The sequence below is a fragment of the Gracilinanus agilis genome, chromosome 4, assembly GCF_016433145.1.
Source record: "Gracilinanus agilis isolate LMUSP501 chromosome 4, AgileGrace, whole genome shotgun sequence".
Lineage (NCBI taxonomy): Eukaryota > Metazoa > Chordata > Mammalia > Didelphimorphia > Didelphidae > Gracilinanus > Gracilinanus agilis.
Window position 1 is genome coordinate 1,377,332 of NC_058133.1, and position 15,923 is coordinate 1,393,254.

General features: G+C 45.7%; 1 protein-coding gene across 1 annotated transcript in view; it reads right to left on the reverse strand.

Annotated features, from left to right (window-relative positions):
• Positions 1 to 2,485: 2,485 nt before the first annotated feature.
• The window catches only part of ST6GALNAC3 (ST6 N-acetylgalactosaminide alpha-2,6-sialyltransferase 3), a 286,260-nt gene continuing 272,822 nt past the window's right edge, over positions 2,486 to 15,923 (reverse strand). The window contains exons 4-5 of the mRNA XM_044673438.1: positions 4,281 to 4,388; positions 2,486 to 2,672 (exon numbers count right to left, since the gene is read on the reverse strand). Coding sequence (XP_044529373.1) covers positions 2,486 to 2,672; positions 4,281 to 4,388 — 295 coding nt within the window. The remainder of the gene's footprint in view (positions 2,673 to 4,280; positions 4,389 to 15,923) is intronic.

Sequence of the window (15,923 nt, forward strand, 5' to 3'; positions counted from 1 at the left end):
GTCTTGGAAGAGTGGGGAGTGGCATCTGGAGGAAGAGTTACCAGAGAGATTTTGGCAAGGCCACAGATGTAGAACACACTCCTTTCAAGTGTCACTCGATCTCTCCATCAGCTTATCTCGTGGAACACTCAGTGAGCACCAGGGAGGTAAGAGGTAGAGTGACTTAGAGCAGAGGTGGCCAGAACTAGATTAAGATGGATGGGGAAATAGTGAACCAAGGAAGTAAAAGCCCAGCCCAGCCCAGCACCAATGGTGTGCATTTGTGGCTCTCTAAGCCAATATGAGGGCTCGGTTCCATATGAGCTTGGCACCATGGGTTTGGAAGACGGAATGTAGGGCTTGAAATCAGAAAAACTAGACTCCGGTGGGCCTCTTCCACTTACTGCTTTCATGACTTGGGGAAATCCCCCAGCCTTCCCAGACCTTACTTTTCTAATGCCTAAAACAAGAGCATTGAATGAAGCAACCACTCCAGCTTTTACAACTCTCAAGGTGGAACTTCTCCCCTTGATTCTTAGGAACCGCACGACTCTTCAAGACTCACCATCTATGGGTCACAGGCAACCTTTTAGGACTTGGCAACATTAATTAGGTAAACTTGAATATGGCCAGGGCTCAGTCTTTGGAGGAAGGAGCTCCCATGGTGGGAATGGCATATACTTAGGGAACTCTCTATCTTTTCAGTATTCACATAGGGAGAGAGCAGGGGAATCCTGAATGTGTGACTGAAGCTTATCCCACAGCCTCTGTTCTCTTCTGCATCCTTCTTTCTTTCAGCCACCCCTGAAATAAGTAACCTACCTTATGGCCAAGAACAAACTTAAACTATTTCCATCTCTGAGACAGCACAATTTCATGAGAAAGTGATGGATGTGGAGTCAGAAGACCTGGGTTCAAATCCTACTCTGTCATTTAACATCTGTGTGACCCTGGACGTGTTACTTGACTTCTTCTCTGGGCCTCAATTTCCTTATCTGTAAAATGAGGGGATTTGACTAGATAATGTCTAAGATGCTCCAGTTTCAGATTGCAGTGAAAGCACCCTACACAGCAGTGATATGCATCCATTTCTATTCCAATAAAGAAAATAAGATGAAATATGTTACAAAAAATACCAAGCAGGAAGAGATACCATCTGGCCAAGAGATTCCTCCATGATAGAATGACAATGCACAGAGTAATGCCTGGACAGATGGAGGAGAGGGAGGTGGGGAGGACTGGATCAGCCCCAAGATGGCAAAAATACTAGTGAGATGTGCTCCCAGAAAGCATGTTCTTTCCAAGGTTGGTGGTTGACACTTGATAAAAATGCTCACGTGTATACATGTGTTTTGTGTGTGTGTGTGTGTGTGTGTGTGTGTGTGTGTGTAGGAGAGAGAGAGAGAGAGAGAGAGAGAGAGAGAGGGAAAGAAGCAAGCAAGAAAGAAAAAAGATATAATGAAAGAAAGAATGAAAGAAAGAAAGAAAGAAGAGGGAGAAGAAAGGAAGAAAAGAAAAGAAAAAGAGGAGAAATCTTGGGCTTATCAAATATAAATTGGAATCTACAAATATACATTATGACGCATGATAGCCTACAAATCTATGTAAAAATATGTTTTGCTTTCTCTGTTTCGTGATTTTTAAAAAAAGCATAGAAAATTGAGTTTTTCTTGTGGCAGACTGAAGCAGGGTTAGTCAACCGCTTGGGTGATGGTAAAGCACGTCTCTCAAGTTTTCACAATATTTGTTACTCTAACGTTGCAGTCAACATTCCTGGTGTTAAAACATCCCCTCTAGATGTTTGCTTCTCAATGAGATGGGACTGAAAGATGTGTTTTCGTTCTTTCTAAAGAAGTGGGTTGAGTTCTGGGGCTTGGCTAGCAACAATGGAGCAGCTGCAATTCAAGACTAATGAGGTTCTATGCTCAACAATTTTGTGGACTGTCTTAAGAGATGGGGTGGCTTTCCTGGACTCTTGGATTCCTTGCGGCCCTTTCTCTTCCCTGCCACGTCCAGCTTGCCTGTCATTAGGGAATGCCAGAGAAAGGCCGTGTTGCCTAGAGACCAGTCAGCTAGCACGGTCAGACTCTCTGAGCTGGGCGCCTTGCCTTGGCCTGGTCTTTTATGGCTGGCTCGCCTTGACCTCATGGTGAGCCTCTTTCTAACGGACAGCGACCACGGCTGTTGCCCTTAGTGTAGTTCTCCTGACTGCCGCTGTCCTCCCCATCTCTTAGGTCACTGCTGTCTTATGCGTCCCATTGACCTCAGATTGGATTCAGGCCAGTTCTAAAAGTGCAACATGGAATGTAGAACCCTAAGAGTAAAAAACAGAAGAGAGCCCCCATTCCCTGCCAACCCCCCAGGAATTCCCAGATCCATCAATCATGAAGAAGGACCCCCTTAAATACAAGAAGAAATCAACTACTCAATCATCATCATTACAATCATCAGAGCGGAGGCATCGGCATTCTTCAATGCCGCTTTGGGCCGGGGCGGCCAGCCAGCGTCAGGACACGGTCCAGTTGGGGTGTGTAAAGAGGATCTTGTGTTTCTTGGCCCACTTGGCAAACACCTTCTTCTCCGTGATAAACCTGTGCCCTCCGTACGGGGCGTTCTCATGGAGGACGTACTCGTCGCATTCGTCTCTCCCGGCCTCGTAGTAGTGGTAGGGAACCTTGCGCAGACCTTCGGACCTGAGAGAGACAAGAAACGAGGAAGACGGCTCTGTCAGAGAATCCCTTCCGTTTCCCACCTGCTCTCGTGCAGGGCCTCCCTGAAACGCTACGACGCTCCCAAGGAGGGGAGCTTTTCCTCAGATGGCTTAAGGCCGGGTGCTCCGTCCATCGCACCGACAGAGCCCAGGCTCCGGCCATGCCGTGCAGGAGGTGGGCACGTCCCCCTCAGCCCGCTGGTCTATGGGGGAGCCGGAGGAGGTCTGGCTGCCCCCCACTCTGAGGCTGTGGCTCTTCTGCTTAAAGCAGGGATGGAGCTCTGGGGCCCCAGGACCACAGCAGACCCTTGCCGGGTTGGCTGGTCTGTTTGGCATCGATTAAGATCGTGCCACTTCCTGGCATGGAGAAATCAGGTGTCTCCACGTATATTATACACACGGCATCTTCCAGGCCACGTCTGTGTGTTCCTGATTCCGTTCCCCGATAAAGCGGGCAGCCTCTGTTTTATGACCTCACTCAACGGGACCCCACCGGTGAGGCTAGACGGTGGCCAAGCGTGCTGCCCGCTTTCAATAAAGAGCTGACAGGCTGCTTACTTATTCGTGAAATATAATTTCCAGGCACCGTGGTTGAGCTGTCAGCTTTCTCGGAGGCTCGAGGACATTCTGTCCTTCGTGATCGAATGCAAGCACAGAGGAGACGGCCGTCTCCGAGCCCTGGAGCCCGGGGAAAGGACAAGACCTGACTGGCTCTGCAAAGGAAGCCGCCCTGAGGACCCCCAGCCCCCTCCTGAGCAGGCTTTGGTTCGGGAGGAAGTTCCCCGGCCACTGGACACTGAGGCGTAGAGGATCCCCCGGCCTTTGTGGGGGCCGCCCTATGGCTCTGAATAGGGCAGGGTGGTGGGGAGGGGGAGCTGGCTTTAGAAGCAGAGAGGCTCGGGTTCAAGGTCTCCCTCTCACACACTATTACCGTGGGTGGCACTAAGGAAAACCCTCGACTCTGCCGTTGGAAAACTTGGGTTCAAATTCCACCTCTGGCCTGTGTGACCTTGAACAGATCGCCCCTGGCTGGGCTTTCATTTTCCCATTTGGAGGGCCGCACAGGGAGGCGGAATGAGCCTAAGAGACCTCGTCTGCTGGGTCTGGGCCCCCCAGAACCGCATCCTGGACGAGGCCCCCTCAGGCCCCTCGACGGCTCGCTGAGACTGCCTGTGAACCTGGCCTCGTCTTCATCCCAGAATCATGACAAAATAAAGCCTTCGAAGGGCGTCCAGATTCACGGTCAGACGAGACCTTTCCGCGAACCTAATCCAGCCCACAGAAGTGGCTTGGGGTAGGCTGCGGGGTTGGACACAGAATGCGGGTGGCAGAGAGACCCTCAAGGCAGCCTGCACTTGACAGAAAAGGAACTGAGGCCAGGGGTAGTCAGTGATTTGCCCAAGGTCACACTGATCTCTGAAGCACCATTTGAACCCAGGTCCTCTGAGCAGCCTTGGAGTAAGCTCCAGCTCCAGCCCAGTGTGGCGAGGGATCAGCCCTGACCCGGCCCGTGGATGCCCGAAGATGAGTCAGAACACTCTTGTGAGCGGAGACCAGAGAGGAGAGCCCGAAGAGGCCTCCCGGATCTCACCTGCAGTACGTGTCGTTGATCATGCCGTACACATGGATGCCGTAGCATGCGTCCATGGCCAGGATCAGCGTGAACCAGCCGGTGCTGAGGTACGTCCCTGACTGGACCCTGCAAAGAGAAGAAGCACATGACACGGACAGACACACAGCACCGCACACGAGACACAACAGAGACACAGAACACATCGGGTGAGAACTTCTGGGCACATCTGCGCATCTCCCTTGGAAGCTGGCACAACAGTTCCCCTTTCCAGAGCACCATCCATCGGGCACCACGTTTGGGCGCCAAAACGACCCTGAGAGGAGAGGGAGCGGCGCTGGTTCTCATTTTCCATGAGGAATCGAGGCTGAGAGGACGATGGCAGTCCCAGAGAGAGTGTCTGAGGCAGGACTGGAACGCGTATCCTGCCCTCAGAAGGCAGCTCTCCATATGCCGGGCTCCATCTGGGAGGTCATCTCCTGTGGGAGCTCCCCAAAGGAGCCTGTCCCTGGGCTCCCTTCTCCCTTCCCCACCCCGGGAGTGAGCCGGCCACCCCTCTTGGAGATCCCGCCTGTCTTTTAAGGCCCAGTCCCAAGGCTGCCCCCTTCACTCAGCTTGCTCTGTCTCTTCCCAGCCACTGTTGACCTCCATATCTCTCACCACACAGCCCTCTGTGTTCCTCTGATGATTCACTTTGTCTGGCCACCCAGACAACACACATTATATGTGTGTGCCTCTACATGTATGCACGTGCACACACATGTTCTGATGGCCCCTCCCACTAGCATGGGAGCTTCTGAGAGGAGCTAGGCAAGCTTGGTGTGTGTCCTCAGTGCCTAGCTCAGTGCCTGGGATAGAGTAGAGCCAGGAAGTACTTGGTCATGACTTTTTTCAGAGGTCCCCAAAGGCTCTCTGTCCCATTTTCAGGAGAATACGGACAAGAATCACACTGAATGGGAAGGGAAGGGAAGGAAGAGGTGCAGTTTGCCTCCGTGGAGGGCATGTGGACCACGGAGATTCCTGACCCACTTATTGGTGGATGATGGTCTTCTTTCCTATTGCTGTTCAACATTCCTGGGTTCTTTTCCATTAAGCCAAAATCTAGAGACAGACTTAACAATGATCAGGGTCTTCAGTTCAAACTGGCCCAACATAACAAACAAGCGGTGGGTATTTAAACCAAGACATTTCCCACCTCTGGGCCATTTCCCTGGCAGTGCCACATGCTGGGAGCTCTGTCCCCCCAACCTCTGCCTCCTGGCATTCCCAGCATCCTTCAGGACTCTGCTGCAAGCAACCTGTCTTGATCCCTTTAAGGCAAATGATTTCCCTCTGAGATAAGGCCATCCTGTTTATTCTATCTGCTGAGTAAGCCTCCTTGTTTTCACGTTGTCTCCCCCATTAGACTGCAGGGACTGCTTTCATCTTTGCTGGTGTCTCCAGCACTTAGCTCAGTACCTGAGCACATAGGTGCTTCTAAGTGTTTGCTGGCTCGCCTTGACTAAGACAGTGCCATGTTAGGTCTTCGTGTTTGGGCTTTTCCACAAGGCTGACTTGGGCTGGGGTGGGGGATTGTCCCCACTGATCCAGATTCCAACAGGGCCCCTCGAGGCAGAGAGCCTTCACTCTAACTGTGCTCACAGGCTGCCCGCCAGCCCAGCTCCATGCCTTTTGCATTTTTAGATCAATGGAGCCAATTATGGACCTGAGGGCCACGGAAGGACAGGAAAGGCAGCCCTAGGTCAGTGGGCCAGGAAGACTGAAGCTCCCCGATGAGGCCCATAAAAGGCTGGAGTGTTTAGGGAAAGCTATCAATCACTTGTTTTCATTGGGCAGCTTTGCATATTGCTGTACTTGCTAATCAAGGTACTTACCACTTGGAAACTACTTAAATTTCCCAGCTCCTCTCTTGGAAAAATGATGCTGTCAATACTGTGATGTAGAGCACGCTTGGAGGCATATCATTTAAAATATGATCTTTCATCCAGTTTATTACTGATAAAATATCAACTACCTGGCTCTCTTGCTCGTTTAGCGGGCGCTCTGATGGCTCAGTCCTCCCACCTCTTCCAGGAAGTCTGGGGGCCACCAGGCAGCCACAGGCTTCAGTTGACTGCCTGTCACTGCTCTGTCCCCTGGCCTGGGGCTTTCTGCTTCCAGCCACTTTCCCTGGCCTCTGCTAGTCTCCAGACCTGCTCTCCATATCATCTCCTCTTCCTGACTTTGAGAGCTCTTCACAGCCTCTCTCCTTCCTCTCTTTCCAGGCTCGTTCCATTATTCTACCCACTCCACACTCTTTGATTCAGCATTTTCCACCTCTGCATTGTCTGTCTCCCATGCCTGGAATGGCCTCCCTATTCACCTCCTCTCCTTGGCTACCTTGGTTTTCTTTAAGTCTCAGATCCAACCCAACCTTCTGCAAGAAGCCTTTCCCAGTGAACCCCACTCCTCACCTCCAGTACTGATGCCCTGTCCCTGGGATCCCCCCACGCACACTGGGTATCTCTTGTGTGTTCCTAGTGGTTTCTATTTAGTCTCTTCCATTAGAAGTGGAGCTTGTTGGGCTCGAGGATTATACATATGCTTGAATTTCTTTGTACTCCTGGTGCTCAGCACAGTGCCTGGCACATAGAAAGCTAGCAACAAATGCTTGCTCTGATTCTCCAGATCTATCCTACCATTGGTTTTCTCCCATTTCCTGCAGCTTCCTGTGAGCAACAACTCCTTTCTGAAACATGTCAGTGGATGAGCATGAGGATGGGCTTAGAATGCAAACAAGGTAGTCTTCCAAAGATCAAGCTGCTCTACTGACTTTACTCAAAAGATCCTGGCTTTAGAGCCAAGTTAGTCTAAGTCTAAGTTAGTCAGCTGGATCAGTCTCTTTCCTTTCCTATCCCTGGGAGAAGTAGGGGTTTGCCCAAGACCACCTAGAGTACCAAGTATGGTCCTCTCCCTTCAGAGACATTGCTCTTTTCACAGGGCCATGGGATATTTTTTTAGCACAGATGATTCCACCAAAGTTCATTTTGATGCCACCTTTATTTTTAAAAGATCATTCCTGCATAATTCTGAGGAACTTATGAGGAAGATACTCTCCACATCCAGAGAAAGAACTGTGGGAGCAGAAACCCAGAAGAAAAAATATGATTGATCACATGGGCCAATGGGGATATGATTGGGGATGTAGACTCTAAACAATCACCCTAGTGCAAATATCAATAATATGGAAATAGGTCTTGATCGGTGACACATATAAAACACAGCATGTTGGCTGTGGGAGAAGGGGAGGAAAAGAATGTGAATCTTGTAACCATGGGGAAATATTGTGAATTAGTTAATTAAATAAAATTTTTCAAATAAAAAATCATTCCTGCTTATTTTGTTTAATATTTCCCAATTACATGGAAAATTTCTCAGTAATCATTTTGAAGAGTTTCAGGTTCCAGATTCCCTTCGTCCCTCCCGCCCCTCCTTCTTGAGAGGGTGAACGACTTGGTACTCAATGCCTTATTAACATCTACAAGTAACTGGACCACCTTGAAGGCTCTATCATTGCAGTCCAAGCTATGCCAAGTCCTATTAAGTTGAAAAAAATCCAAGGAAGAGCCTGAAGTTGGCCTTTGTACACCTGTCCATTATGTGAGCCAAGGATAGAGAGGGTCATCTCATGGAGATCAGTTGCCAGGATGTGATTTTTTTGTACTGATTGCTAAAGATCATCTCCTAAGGTGTGGAAGAGGAACAATGAGATGACAGCAATTCAGAGCACATCTAGTCCAAACAAACACAGAGAAGAAAACCTCCTATGTTCCCAAACCAAATTATCCTGGTGCTTTTTCTGGAAATACTCTTCCCAAGGAAGGTTTCTACTCAGAGAAGTATGGAGAGTGTTGGTCAGGATGCCATTTGTTCTAAAAAACAAGCCTAAATGGGCCTCCTGACCATTTCTACCCATTGTTCCTTTTTCTGCCCCCTGAGGCTCTGAAGAAAGGCTAGCATGTCCATGACATGTTCAAGTCTTTAGAGGATTTTCCATGGTATCACACTGGATCCTTGCAATAACCCCATGAGGTCAGTGCTATGATTATCTTCATGTGACAAATAAGAAATTTTCATTGAAGAGAGGTTTAGTGACTTGCCCAGGCTCACACAGATAGCAAGTGTCTAAGGTAACATATGAACTCAAGTCTTCCTGCCTCCAGGTCCAATACATTATCCTTCATGTCACCCAGCTAATCCTTAGCCAAGGAGAACAAGCCAAAGGTCCCTTATGTGGGCCATCCTTCTAGATATTTGAAGAAAGCTTCGTGTCCCTTCTAACTCTTAATAGCTCTTAAGCAATATTAGCTATGAAAAAGAATCCTTATTATCACTAGGATAGAAGGGAGACAATGACAAGGAGAGGTTCAGGCCAAGTGCTTGGAGAACCTGGACAAGGAGACAACTCCAAGCCTAGGAAAAGGAGGAATCAGTCACTTACCTTTGTGAGGCTATCATAGAATCTTCGGATCATAGCTTTATGGTGGGGAAGGACCTCCAAGGCCATCTAGCCTGGCTCCCTCATTTTACAGATGAGGGAGCTGACATACTCACTCCTACAACTTGATGAGTCCAGCCACTGATTCCCAGAGCACTGCAATCTTGTTGAGCTATCTCCCTGACAGGGATGAGAGGCAATGGCAGCTGCCCAAATCAAAGTTTCTGGCCTTTTATTCCTGATCATCTTCCAGCCACACAACCTAGAGGTAACTAGCTTCCACTGAGGGTAGAGTTTTGGACCTGGAGCCAAGATGTGCATTAGTTAACTATGTGACACTAAGCAAGTCACCTAACTTCTCCTTAACTCAGTTTTTCCAACTGTGAGATGGGGATAATAATAAATGAAGAGAATAAGTTGAAGGGTTTATTGTGAGAATCAAATGAGATGGTATATGTAAAGTGTTTAGCTCTTGTGGGTTAAGATGGCTGCAGAGTAGAAACAGGGCACTTTTCTCTCCTCACCTACCCATACAGCATACCTCCAAAGGACAAAAAAATTAAATCCAGATAAAAAAGGGACCCCACAATAGGGTGCAGTATTGAAGGCACATGGGATTTGGCTACTTCCACTCTATAAGGGGCGGGGGGGATAGCTCCCATCAAAATGTGAGCTGATCAACCCTCCCCCATCCCACCCACAGTACTAGAGTCAGAGGCTGCGCACCAGAGTTAGAGTAAGCAGGGGCACAAAATCTAGCTCCTTGGCAGCTAACTGGCACTACTAGGAGCTTGCCCCTGAGAGCAGCAAGACTTGAGACCCCAGGAGGCTGGAGAGCTCAGACTTTGGGTGCAGGAGTGAGGCTAAGAGGGGCTGCAGACAGCAGAGGCCTAGCAGACAGTGGAAGCCAGGAGACTCGCAAAGTAGCCTCAGGCAAAAACTGCTACTTAGCTCTATACACAGAGTCTGCCTGCCTTAATCAGACTTCTGGCTGAGAAAGCACAACTATGCCTAGTAAGGCCCAAGAAATAAACACCAAAAAGACCAAGAAAAAAGCTCTAACACTTACTTCTACACAGAAAAAAAAACAGAAAACAGAGGAGGACAAACAATTTAAGACATCCAAACCTTCCTCCCAAAATGAAAATTGGTCACAAGCTCTTGAAGAGTTCAAATCTGAGATCATGAGAAAGATGGAAGAGATCTGGCAAGAAAATAACAGTTTAAAAGGCAGAATTTCGCAATTGGAAATTGAGGGTTCAGAAATCAAATGAAATGATAAGCAAATTGAAGACTAGAAATAACCAGCGGGAAGCCATGAAGATCCAGATAGACCAGACTGAAAAGGAAAACAAAAAGTTTATAGCCGAAAACCAGTCTTTAAAGGCTAGAATTGGGCAAGTAGAAGCCAATGATCTCACAAGACAACAAGAATCAGTAAAGCAAAGTCAAAAGGCTGACAGAATAGAAGAAAACATGAAATATCTCAATGAGAAGATCTAGATAAATCAAGCCAAAAAATAAATAAGAAAGAAATAAGAGAGGTGAATGAAATCCTAGAAAAATTAGATTTAATAGATATGTGGAGAAAAATAAATAGGGGCAAAAAGGAATACACTTTCTTTTCAGTAGCACATAGTACATTCACAAAGATTGACCATGTACTAGGGCATAGAAACATGGCAAACAAATGCAAAAGAGCAGAAATAATAAATGTAACCTTTTCAGATCATAATGCAATAAAAATAATAATCAGTAAGGGCACATGGACAGGCAAATCAAAAACTAATTGGAAATTAAATAATATGATTCTCCAAAATCAGATAGTTAAAGAACAAACCATAGAAACAATTAAGAATTTCATTGAAGAGAATGATAATGATGAGACATCCTACAAAAATCTGTGGGATGCAGCTAAAGCACTACTCAGAGGAGAATTTATATCATTGAGTGCATATAATAACAAAGTAGAGAGGGCAAAAATCAAGGAAATGGGCAAGTAAATAAAAAACTAGAAAGGGAACAAATTAAAAATCCCCAGTTAAAAACTAAATTAGAGATTATAAAAATCAAAGGAGAAATCAATAAAATTAAAAGTAAAAGAACTATTGAATTAATAAATAAGACTAGAAGCTGGTACTTTGAAAAAATAAATGAAATTAACAAAGTACTTGTCAATCTAAAAAAGGGAAAGAAGAAAAACAAATTATCAGTATCAAAGATGAAGAGGAAGACCTCACCTCTAATGAAGAAGAAATGAAGACAATCATTAAAAACTATTTTGCCCAATTATATAATAATAAATATAGCAATCTGGGTTATATTGATGAATATTTACAAAAATATAAACTGCCTAGATTAACAGCAGAACAAATAGAATACTTAAATAATCCAATATCAGAAAAAGAAATTGAACAAGTCATCAAAGAACTCCCTAAGAAAAAATCACCAGGGCCTGATGGACTCACAAGTGAATTCTATCAAACCTTCAAAGAATAACTAATTCCAATACTGTACAAACTATTTGACACAATAAGCAATGAAGGAGTTCTACCAAACTCCTTCTATGACACAAATATGGTACTGATCCCAAAGCCAGGTAGATCAAAAACAGTGAAAAAAAACTACAGACCAATCTCCCTAATGAAAATAGATGCAAAAATCTTAGACAGAATACTAACAAAAAGACTCCAGCAAGTGATCATGAGGGTTATTCATTATGATCAGGTGGGATTTATACCAGGAATGCATGGATGGGTCAACATTAGGAAAACCATCCACATAATTGACCATATCAACAAACTAACAAACAAAAATCACATGATTATCTCAATAGATGCTGGAAAAGCCTTTGACAAAATACAGCATCCATTCCTACTGAAAACACTAGAAAGTTTAGGAATAGAAGGGCCTTTCCTAAAAATAATAAACAATATACCTAAAACCATCAACAAGCATCATATGCAATGGGGATAAATTAGAAGCATTCCCAATGAGATCAGGAGTGAAACAAGGTTGCCCATTATCACCTCTATTCTTTAACATTGTACTAGAGACACTAGCTGTAGCAATTAGAGAAGAAAAAGAAATTGAAGGTATTAAAATAGGCAATGAAGAGACTAAGCTATCACTCTTTGCAGATGATATGATGGTCTATTTAAAAAATCCTAAAGAATCAACTAAAAAGCTAGTAGAAATAATCAACAACTTTAGCAAAGTTGCAGGATACAAAATAAATGTACATAAATCATTAGCATTTCTATATATTTCGAACACATCACAGCAGGAAGAGTTAGAAAGAAAAATTCCATTTAAAATCACCCTAGACAATATAAAATACTTACGAATCTATCTGTCAAGACAAACACAGGAATTATATGAACACAACTACAAAACACTTTCCACACAATTAATACTAGATCTAAACAACTGGAAAAACATTGAGTGCTCATGGGTAGGATGAGCCAACATAATAAAAATGACCATCCTACCCAAATTAATTAACCTATTTAGCGCCATACCTATCAAATTATCAAAAAAAACCTTTTTCACTGAATTAGAAAAAAACTATAACAAAGTTCATTTGGAACAACAAAAGACCTAGAATATCAAGGGAAATAATGGAAAAAATATGAAGGAAGGTGGTCTAGCAGTACCAGATCTTAAACCATACTATAAAGCAGCGGTCATCAAAACAATATGGTACTGGCTAAGAGACAGAAGGGAGGATCAGTGGAATAGAATTGGGGTAAGTGACCTCAGCAAGACAGTCTTCGATAAACCCAAAGAACCCAGCTTTTGGGACAAAACCCCACTATTTGACAAAAACTGCTGGAAAAATTGGAAAACAATATGGGAGAGATTGGTCCTAGATCAACATCTCACACCCTATACCAAGATAAACTCAGAATGGCTGAATGACTTCAATATAAAGAAGGAAACTATAAGTAAATTAGGTGAGCACAGAATAGTATACTTGTCAGATCTCTGGTAAAGGAAAGATTATAAGACCAAGCAAGAGTTAGGAAAAAATCACAAAATGTAAAATAAATTATTTTGACTACATTAAACTAAAAAGTTTTTGTACAGACAAAACCAATGCTACCAAAATTCAAAGGGAAGCAACAAATTGGGAAAAAATATTTATAACAAAAAAACTTGGACAAAGGTCTAATTACTCAAATATACAAGGACCTAAAGCAATTGCACAAAAAAAATCAAGCCATCTCCCAATCGATAAATGGGCATGGGACTTGAAAAGCCAATTTTCAGATAAAAAAATCAAAACTATCAATAAGCACATGAGAAAGTGTTCTAAATCTCTAATAATTAGAGAAATGCAAATGAAAACAACTCTGAGGTATCACCTCACACCCAACAGATTGGCTAAAATAATAACAGGGGAGAGTAATGAATGTTGGAGGGGATGTGGCAAAATTGGGACAGTAATGCATTGCTGGTGGAGTTGTGAACTGATCCAACCATTCTGGATGGCAATTTGGAACTATGTATGCCCAAAGGACTTTAAAAGACTCTCTGCCTTTTGATCCAGCCATAGCACTGCTTGTATTATACTCCAAAGAGATAATAACGAAAAAGACTTGTACAAAAATATTTATAACTGTGCTCTTTGTGGTGGCAAAAAATTGGAAAATGAGAGGATGTCATTCGATTGTGGAATGAGTGAACAAATTATGGTATCTGCTGGTGATGGAATACTATTGTGCTAAGAGGAATAATGAACTGGAGGAATTGCATGTGAACTAGAAAGACCTTCAGGAAGTGATGCAGAGTGAAAGGAGCAGAACCAGGAGAACATTGTACACAGAGACTGATACACTGTGGTAAAATAGAATGTAATGGACTTCTGTACTAGCAGCAATGCAAGAATCCAGAGCAAGGCTGAGGACTTATAAGAAAGAAAATTAACCACCTTCAGAGGAAGAACTGTGGGAGGAGAAACACAGAAGAAAAACAACTGCTTGAACACATGGGCTGATGGGGGGTATTATTGGGGATGTAGACACTAAACGATAACTCTAGTCCAACTATCAATAGTATGGAGTTAGGTCTTGATCAATGATACATGTAAAACCCAGGGGAATTGTGCATTGGTTAAGGGGTGTTAGCGGGGTTTGGGAGAGAGGGAAAGAACATGAAATATGTAACTAGGGGAAAATATTCAAAATAAAAATAAAAAAAGTGTTTAGCACAATTCTTGGCACACAGTAGGTACTTTAACAAATGTTTCTTTCCTCTCTCCCCTCCTCCCTCCCTCCCTCCCTTCCTTCATTTCTTCCTTCCTTCCTTCTTCCCTCCTTCCTTCCCTCCCTCCTTTATTGTCTGAACTTGGCTGCTTCTTACTAGCACCAGAGCATGTCAGACCCCTGGGACCTAGAGTGTCTAACAATGTCCCCCTGAAGCATTATCCAATCATCTATCAGAGCCAAGGGAGAACCAAGACCCCATCAGTAGCAGAGGTTGATTGGCTCCTGAAATCTGTCCTCCATGGGAGTAAGGAAGGGGTTTCCAAAAAGGAGCGAATTCATCAATATTCATGGCTGACTTGACTGCCTTTGGATCCTGGCCCTGTCATCAATACACTACTTTGCCATGATAAATAAGAAGGGCCCAATCAGGTTCCAGATCCCTTCCCTGGGAGATGGACCACCTGACAGAATACAAATGCATTTGATGAGAAGAACCCTCTCCTTTTGCTCCCTTTCTGAAAATGCCACAAAAGCTCATGGAAGAACGCATTTAACCCGCCAGAGCAGGGAGGAGGAACAGCTGGTGCTGATGGGGAGCAGCCTGGGAGCCCATCTCAGCACCCCAGCCTGAGTTCTGACGTGCTGAGAAAAGCCAGATATGAGGTGAGAAGATAATTTTCACCGTCCCCGATTCCCGTGCTTAGGGGTCTCCTCTGCGTGAGCTCTCCGATGGGCTCTGAACTTTGTCCTGGAGTCTCCTGGGCTACAGAGCTGGAACAAGATGTTTGCACCTGGCCAAGCGTCACTGTCAGGAGTGTGTGTGTGGCGCTGTGGGTGATATTTGGGGGGACAAATCCCCGGGGTACCACACTGTGGGGCACTACAAGATTAATGAGCTGCCTGCACGTGAGGGAGTGCCCCAGCGGGGGCCGCTGCCTTGGGGGATCAAGCCCCCCCCAGCCCTCTCTGCTTCCAGCAGTCTGTCTCCTACATGAGCAGGACGAGCCGGGTATGTTTTCAGACGGCGACATCTTCCTGGAATGGCCAAATGGCCAGGTCCAGCTCAGGACAGCGGCGAGGCCTTGGCCTAAAGGGCCCAACGTCTCGGGGAGGGATGGAGGGCCCCGTCCGGAGGAGGATTTCTGCCAGGAGCTCCCAGAGGAACGAGGGCCGCTCAAACAATGAAAAATGAACTCTATGCTAATGGAAAAGGCAGTAATGCTCGGAGGAAGAATGCATTTGGAGCGGGATCCGGGGATATAAAGCATCTTAGCCTAATCAGGAGGTCCAGGCGCTGGCAATATAATAGCTAGTTCTCATGCCACCGAATCAGCGGGAATCTGCGGCTGGTCATGAATTCATTGAAATTGCACAAAGGAAGAATCCTAACAAATGGTGGTGTTATTTTCCAAATGCACATTTCAGAGTGAAATGTTACGGCTCCCAAAGGTATGATTTATAGCCGCTGCAGACGCAGGAGATACCACTCACAAGAATGACTTTGTTCATTCATCTCGGAAATTAAAAGGTTATTTTGCTCGCGCCCCCGGGGACGTCAGGCTTCTCAAATTGGAAATGTTGATTTCCGGGATTTCATTCACTTTCCTAAATGAGCAATCGAACGAGGGGCCTGCCAGGGAGAGATGGGAAAATCCATTCCAGCCCTCGGCCCGGAGAGGCAGAAAAGGGCCACTCGGGCGGGCAGCCTTCGCCGCCCTTCCGCCCTGCCCTCCCCTCAGCTCCTTCCGTGAGCTGGTTACTGGGCCAGCTGGTCTCTTCACTTTCCCTCCAGCCCAACTTCTGTTTTCCTTTGCTCTGGTCATCCCCCCTCTCTCCTGGGACGCCGTTTTCCTTCTGGGCCTGTCTAAAGCCCACCCACCCTCCATGGTTTTGTTCAAGACACATTCAGCAAAGTTCCCGAGTATCTGCCTGTGAGCTCGGGGGGCGCTGGAGAGGGCAGGGAAGGGGGAAGGAGAC